The sequence below is a fragment of the Seriola dumerili genome, unplaced genomic scaffold (genome assembly GCF_002260705.1).
Source record: "Seriola dumerili isolate Sdu_G_001 unplaced genomic scaffold, Sdu_1.0 BDQW01000291.1, whole genome shotgun sequence".
Taxonomy (NCBI): domain Eukaryota; kingdom Metazoa; phylum Chordata; class Actinopteri; order Carangiformes; family Carangidae; genus Seriola; species Seriola dumerili.
In genome coordinates, this window is record NW_019174546.1 from 1,118,742 (window position 1) to 1,126,696 (window position 7,955).

Below are 7,955 nucleotides of genomic sequence, written 5' to 3' on the forward strand. Positions count from 1 at the left end.
CTATAAATTATGAAAAATTAATGTGTCCAACAAATCAGTGAACATCAGAATGAAGCCATTCTTTCCTCCTTTAACTTAAAGCTAGACATGTTTGAAATAATCTTATTCACTCTGTCAACTCTGTCTGTGTTGAAACTAGAGCTAGGCGGAGATTATCTTAGTTTAGCTTATTTTAGCACAAAGAATGGAAACGGGGAAACTCTTCAGGCAAATCTAAAGCTCACTAATCAACATATTAACTCTTTTGTTTTATCTGTACTGAAACCAAAGTGTAAAAGCTGCATGTTGTGGTTTTACCAGCAGCTGTGTGCCAAATTATTTCTTGGGCTGAACCAGTTGAATCTCCACAAAGCACATCTCTGAGCCAAGAAACAGTTTGGCAAAAACCCAAAGTAAAACAGCAAACTGGCATTTTTAAACTTTGGGTTAATTCTCAGCAAGAAAACAAACAAACTTATTTCAACTAGTTAAACTACTCCTTTAATTTTCCACTTTACCCAAAGTGGTATAAACCCATCAACAGTTATTTCAATAAGCCCAACATGACACAACTAGAGTCTATCAGTTTGTCGAGGTGTCTATGTAACAATAGGGTCTCCATATGCACAGTTCTTCTCAATACCCAGGTTGAACCAGTTGCCTTTTCCTCCTTTATAGGCACTAGTGACTATTCTTGCCCATCCATGTTCTCCCTGAAAACAAAAAGACAACACAACATTATTGATGCTGCAAGCAAGAAGCACAATGTCAGTGAAAATGACTTAAAACCCTGACTGTTCTTTCCTGAAATCTTTCCACATGAACACTATCTCTATGAGAGAGAAGCTTGTGTGCAAATTTTAGCTTCAGACTGAGGCAGGGTGTGCAGGCAGGGTGTGGTGCAGAGAGAAGAAAACCAACCCAAAACTCTCCCCAGGAGTTCCTGACAGCCCAGTACTCGGTCCCGTCCTCTGCCACACCCCAGCCGGCCACAGACACGATATGATTTGGTAAAGAGAGGGGGTGAAACTCTGAGAAAATCCCTCCAGAGTATTTCTCCAGGCCGTCGGTGGCCATCAGGGCACAACTGAAAGACAGAGAAAGGAGTTTCTGAAGTTCTGCAACCTGCTGAAGTAACATTTGAAACATTTTTTGGAAGTCTTTGTTATCTTTTCACATTTCTTTAAAGTGTTGTGATAAATCTTAGAAAGAGCACTTTACAGACTCAAAGAAGGGTCAAGACTGAGCTTTGGCTCTGCTTTTGGCTGCACAAGCCACAATTTGTACTGTAACTTAAATGTGTCGTATGCAGTGTGAGAACCTTTTCACACATCAGTTTCTGCTTTGAAGCTGCTCTCGTATGTTCACAAAAGCAGTTCTTTTCCCCAAAAGGTCTTAGTGTAGATATCATTTGTGCACATATTTTATTTAGACATTCTCATTGTTTTCTTTCTAAAACTACCATCATATTCACAAACTAGAATTTCTCAGGCAATGTTTTCTTACAGGTTTACAAAGGGTAAAACTATAGGCTGTCACATTATTTATGAAAATAAATCCACAAGTTCAAAATCTTTTTGATCCTTATTTAAGGCCATACATTACAAGTTCTTGCAGGTAATAGAAAGGACTTTTTAAGACCTTGTTAATACTGCATGGAATTAATTTAAATACAATATAGAGCTGCCAAAGCCAAACCTTCACTAAAAGAATCACAGCTAGTTCAGGTTGTTAAATTATATATGGGCAAGATATTGTAAAGAATAGTGAATTGCTAAGTGACATAAAGTTCAGCTGTGTTTATTAAAACAAATAAATTGTGAAAGACATAGACGTCTGTTTATGATCATTTCAATTTTATGCTATGGCTTTAAATTCATATAATTCACTGTATTTGAATACTTATCTGAGTGAAATAAAAGTACAGTCAGTGCTGTATAATGTCCTCAAAGGGTTTAATATTATTAAATATACATAACTAATAAAAATCAAACTATGACTAAGAAGCGCTCTGTGAAAAGTTTAGGCTGAATCTCCTCCTTCACACAGAGGATGTAGGTGGATGAATAATTAGAAATGACTGGGGAGGATGACTTACACTACCTGATGGGCCCGTTGGTGTAAATTTCAGCTTTCATCTGGTCTCTTCCAGAAACTTCTCCATAGTCTCCCACTTTCCACACGGTGTAGTTCTTCACGACAGCGCACGACTCAAAGAAGGAGCAGGTGCCACACTGGTTAAACAGCTCACACTCTGTGCACCATCCAGACCAAAATAAAAAGACAAGACTGTGTTTTAATTATTTAGAGTGCAGCACTGCAACATTCATTTTACAAGTAATTCCATAACTTATTAATGTTTGAAATCTTTCATGTAAAGCAATCAAATACCATTTAAAGAGATGTCTATCTTGAAAATGACAACAACAAAAAAAACAAACAAACACTGCAGATAACTTTAGGTCATCAGTTCTTCCACTAAAATGGAAAAAATATGTTGATAGCAAACCATTACACTCATACATGAATGTTGAACATCTCACTCCAAACTCATAGTATTAATATGCTGCCTCAACTTTTTTTCTGGTTTCAGGCTTTCCACCAGATTTTGGAACTTGGCTGCAGGGATTTGCTCCCATTTTATCCACAAGAGCATTAGTGAGATAAGCCATTGATGATGGATGAAAAGGCCTGGCTCACACTCAGTGTTCCAGTTCATCCCAAAGGTGTTGAATGAGGTTGAAATCAGGGTTCTATTCAGGCCAATCAAGTTCTTCCAGACCAAACTGGGAAAACCATGTCTTTATGGACCTGGCTTTGTACTCATGAGTACCATCATATTGAAACACAGACGGGTCTTCTCCAAACTGTTGCTACAAAGTTGGAACCACATTTTGGTCTAGAATATAATTGCATACAGTTTCTTTAAGATTTCTCTTTATTAGAACTAACCATCAAAAATGAAAGATAGCCCCAGACTAAAAGTATCTCTGTCCACATATTTTTTGCAATATAGTGCAACTTTACCAGCAGACATAGTTATCATAGGAGAAACTGTATATTTCTTACTTTGGTTTTTGGCTTGGTAGTTGTTGCAGGTTTCATCAGGGATGCCTCTCTCATGGGCGTAGGCGTAGACTCTTAGGTGATCTCCTCCATAACAAGAGCCCGCCTTCCCGCAGTCGATCACGTTCTGGACTGACAGGTAGGCCGACGGCCACGCTCCTCCACGTTTGATGTTGATACGGTCTTGGACAAAAGCATATAATAAATATTACCAAGCTGAAATGGTAACATTTCCTTGGTCTTTTCTTTCTTTTGTTGTTGTTGTTCTTCATACTCACTATGACAATGCAGTTAACAAAAACTGCAGTAACAAACTGTGTAATAAGCATATTTTGAAATTACATAATATTATACATTTTGGTATCATATCCATCCCTCTTTTCTTATCTTGTTTTCTCCCTCCCTCCCTCCGTTGCCGTGGTTACCAGCTAATGCGCTGGTGGCTCCCATGGCCCAGCAGGAACCACAGTACTGGGGGATGTGTTGGTTCCTTGTGATGCTCACATAGTTCTTCCCCTGGATGTTCCTCCAGTCCCACGATGGAGGAAGGTCCGACACCGTCACATACTCATGCGGCCGGGCCTGTGTCCTACAGTAAGTGAAGGATAAGACTCTTTTATTTTGTTGTAATAAATGTTCACTCACACAGGTGTTTTCACTTTGGGACTAATTACATCTCCTCTCAGGACAGTGTGGTCATGTAGGTCAGACAGATTGCACATCATTTGATAGATAGATAGTACGTGAAATTATCACTTTTTTCACATGTTACATATATGTACACAGTGGGGTCGAAAAGTCTGAGACCACTTAATCATTCACTTGATTGTAAGTTATATATTGGTTAAGTAAAGTGTAAAAACCATGTATGGATTACTGAACAGGCCTATGGGGCACAGGCACAGGGCCCCTCTGACCTCTCATGTTTGAAGTATGAAGTCTTTATATTTCTTATTGGATATTCATGGAGCTCAGTGAGATGCAAAACAATCCCAAAGAGAGGAAAAAGGACCATAAAGAGACAAGAAATTACAGGAAAGAGACTGAAAATGATTAGAAAGAGATGCAAAATAACCCTAAAGAGACTAAAAATGACTACTTTTTGAGGTAATTGACCTATAAACACACAAGCTAATGAATATGCTTTTCATTTTTCTTGAGTTACTAATAATACCACCAGGCTGAGTCACTAGCTGTGAAGTTACTATGACAAAATCATTATACAGACGCATTCATAAATACAGATAGGTTTGTGGGAATACTATGAAAATTAAGGTTATTTATAGCGTTATTGATAATAAATCGGCAACGGCTGACGGTTAACGTCCCAACGTTAATATGTTATCTCTTTTAAATCACAGCTTAGGAGTAACGATAGCTCACTCACAACAACACTGAAATGTGGAGGTGTCAGTAGAAACTGTACATTTCTCGTCACTTACTTGACCGAGTCTGGTCTATGGTCTCTGATGGGTTTGTAACAAGGCTCAGTTAGAAGTCCGGAGGAGCTAATTCGCAATGAAAACGATGCTAAACAAAACAGAAGCGGAACAGTAGCAGAGAACGCCATGTTGGCTCGCCTCCCTGGTCTGATGCACGCGCGCAGACAGCGCCCCCTGTTGGTCAGAACGATCACGACACCCTCAACTGAACAGCACAGATGCCGTAAGCAGATATGCGTTTATTAATGTGTTTGTCAACAACTTCAACTCCACTTGTACACATCCATAAGTTGATACTGATGTTAACAGGTAATGAAAGACAATATAGTAAAACACATGAACAAAATGATAAAATATGTGGTCATAGGAGAAGATACAAAAACACAGTATAACACAATACAGAACAGGGGATTTCCAGTAGACAAAATAATTCTTTATACATAATAAACACATAGCAGCCACACACTTGTAACTAAAACAGGGGCAGTATATAATAAATAAAAAGCTATGTTAAAAGATGAAGAAGGCATCAAATGACCTTCACAATGTGCACAGAAGATTGGCAGGTTTTGTGATTTAAGACTGTTCATGGATCCTTAAAAGTTAAAGAAGTCTAAATTTAGGAACATTGTTTGTTGTTCTTGATTTATTGACAGAATTTCTTTCCTATAAATAAATTTCAAATTGCTCTAAGTGTATGTGCAGATGAAAAGAAACATATGAACATATTTGAATAAAGTGTGGCTAAGTGGTACATTATTCCAGATTAAGATTTTTCATTCTCTCCCCAGTACTATATGGATGTGTTCCACTTGGCCAACTTTCACATCAAAATACTGCTTCCTGTCTATGTTAATGCATCAACAATACTAAATAAAAAAGAACATACTTCAGATTGACTTCCATTACTTTGGATACTTAAGGTATATTAAAATAATTTGGCATGGTTCATATCTAATCTGGAAATTTCTAATTAAAAAGTTGAGCATGTACTTTTTTCACTATTTGTAATATTTTAGTTTATATTGTTGTAATTGTTATTAAGAATTATTTTACTTTTCATATTAATTTTCATACTTATATTGTCATTATCCCTTCCCTCTGCTGACCCTTTTTGCTTTTCACCACAGTGATCTAATAACAATGTCCACTAAATAAAAACAGCAGAGTAGATTTTGCAGGCTCAGCAGGAAACTTTTAAACAGCACAGTCAGTTCCCAGTTACAATCACATTAGCCTACACCTAATGCAGCACCTGATGACCGGTTGGGTTATCATGGGTACTATGCAGCTCTTAACAATGTTATTAAATTACAGACAGAGGCTCAACTTCAATCAAGGTCTGTTTCTGTGAAGGGGGGGGGCACTATTTTTTGTACTTTTAATGATTAAACTAGAATCTGATTAGATGTGCATTAGGCACCTAATGAACCCTTAACAGGAACACTACTCACCAGTTGTTGTATGTTGTGTAATCCATCTTCAATTCATGGTCTTTCTCCTGTTGTTGATGATGATGATGCTGGGCAGCTCAATGTAAAAGCTGTCCAGCAGTAAGAGGAGAGGATGTTCATGTGTTGATGTTGGTGTAAACTGTAAGAGATGGGCTCTAAGAATTAGCTAGATGTCTTCTCCTGGGTCACAACCCAGATTGGACTGATATGAGAAGAACTAGTTACATCGCAAATGAAATGCTCTGCACACTCATCTCTTGCTAATTAGATCTCCAGTCAGGTGAAAACTGTGTGGAGGTATGCTGGGAATTATGCGAGGGGTGCGTTGCTATTTGTTTAAGTAGCAGAGCACACATATGACGTGTATGTTTTTAATTTTCTAAGGTTATGTAACCACTCTTCCTACGGTAACAAGTTTATATACATTAGTCAACTGTAACTGACCACACAATGAAATGTTATGAGTAATTCATAAAGTCATCATGTTACAACTCATTTATACATAAAGAAGAGGTTACAGTAATTCTTCCATAGAGGATTGTGTCCGAATTGTCTCAATATCTTGTTATCAGTCAAATGAGTATTACATGGCAGACTGTGAGCCAATAATTAAGCAATCTTTGTAAATAAAAAACTTACACCAACCTGAAACTTATGAGATTTAGGTGCCACTGAGTGCTCATGTATTCATGTATATGTATTGCATCGAGGCACTCAACAATCATCATATGGAAAGAGACTGATCACAGAGGAAGCAGAATTACTAGTATCTCTTCTGACACCATCCACTATTGACCAAAATAATTTCTGCTCATACTCTCACCAATAGCAGCAAGAAACAAAGTGCATTTCTTTAGCGAAGAAGCAAAGTATTTGCTCAAGTACGTACGCAGCTAAACTCTTGAGTTACTTCACTCAAGTATTTAAATTTTCTGCTGCTTTCTATTGGACAGCTATTGATTCAGGGGGATGTCTAAAGTAATTCTGAAATCACTGGTTGCAGTAAGGGGTCTGAGGTGAAGTTGGTACAACGATAATATAACCAGCACATCGTCACAGGGTAAATACTGAATCATGACTCTGAACATCAGATAATGATGATGTATGTGACAGCAAGGATCGGAAGGTTGTTCCCAGAAGGAGTCGCGAACCTCAGATAATTAATCAGTCTGTGTTTAAAGCTCCTAAAATAATGTAGCGAACAAACTTGGAAACAGTCACTAGATGAAAGGTTAAGATAATAACGATGCAATCTGCTCTGTCTGAATCTAATTGACTAAAAGTCCACTGCATTTCAATCATAGAACACTCGGCGTCACTTATTCTGTTTTTTTCTCTGAGAGCAGACACCACCCACTCCTCCTAAGAAGTCCATTGTGTCTAGTAACATAGACACTGTTGTCTGCTGCAGGACCAGAGGATTGAAGTCCTGATGACCTTTGACCTCTTAGGACATAGTTGTTGTGTTAAAAGCTAAACTCTTCCCTGCTTTGGGAGTTATTTAGAGGCACAAACAGTCTTCCTTAATGCTTGGCCTAAGAGCATAAGGCAGTCCTTCAGTCTGAGTGCTGTAAATCTTTTAAGATGTAGTGTAATGTTAGAAACAGCCCAGAGGTAATACAAGATGTTTGTCAACATATCACTTCTTTATGATGAGGCCGACATCCTGGGTATGTGCATTAACATGAGCATCTTCCTGCCTCCAAACGCTGAGATGATAGAAACCTTGATGACACCACTTCAGTCATCAGTTAATGAATGCCATTATCCTGCATCAGTTTGCAAGAATAAAATAGCTTCCATTCTGTCCGTTTGTCTCGCCTTTCTGAATATATAGGGCATCTTATCTATTACATTTGCAGAGACTGCCTTTTTATAATTGTTTTGAATATCTATGAATGGCAAAGTTGGGCCAGTCAGTTCGTCCAGACTGAAATATCTCAACAACGACCAGATAAAAAGTAATTCAATTTTACACAGAGAGGAAACCCCCTGACTTTTGGTCTAACATCAC

The 7,955-nt window shown here is 38.0% G+C and overlaps 1 protein-coding gene across 1 annotated transcript; it reads right to left on the reverse strand.

Moving 5' to 3' along the window:
• Positions 1–264: 264 nt before the first annotated feature.
• Positions 265–4,633, reverse strand: LOC111231108 (cathepsin Z-like). The gene is made up of 6 exons (XM_022758105.1): positions 4,488–4,633; positions 3,471–3,634; positions 3,049–3,228; positions 2,083–2,233; positions 901–1,066; positions 265–692 (listed from the first exon to the last, which is right to left on the reverse strand). Exons 1-6 carry the CDS (start codon positions 4,613–4,615, stop codon positions 579–581), a joined length of 903 nt encoding a protein of 300 aa, XP_022613826.1. The 5' UTR covers positions 4,616–4,633; the 3' UTR covers positions 265–578.
• Between the last annotated feature and the right edge of the window lie 3,322 nt (positions 4,634–7,955).

Bases quoted from the DNA above. Each gene is read 5' to 3' on its own strand.
- LOC111231108 (XM_022758105.1), bottom strand. From the start codon at position 4,615: ATGGCGTTCTCTGCTACTGTTCCGCTTCTGTTTTGTTTAGCATCGTTT. The intron at 1,067-2,082 runs GTAGTGTAAGTC...TCTGTCTTTCAG, and splicing joins TACACCAACGGGCCCATCAG to TTGTGCCCTGATGGCCACCG. The intron at 693-900 runs GTTGGTTTTCTT...TTTTGTTTTCAG, and splicing joins ACTCCTGGGGAGAGTTTTGG to GGAGAACATGGATGGGCAAG.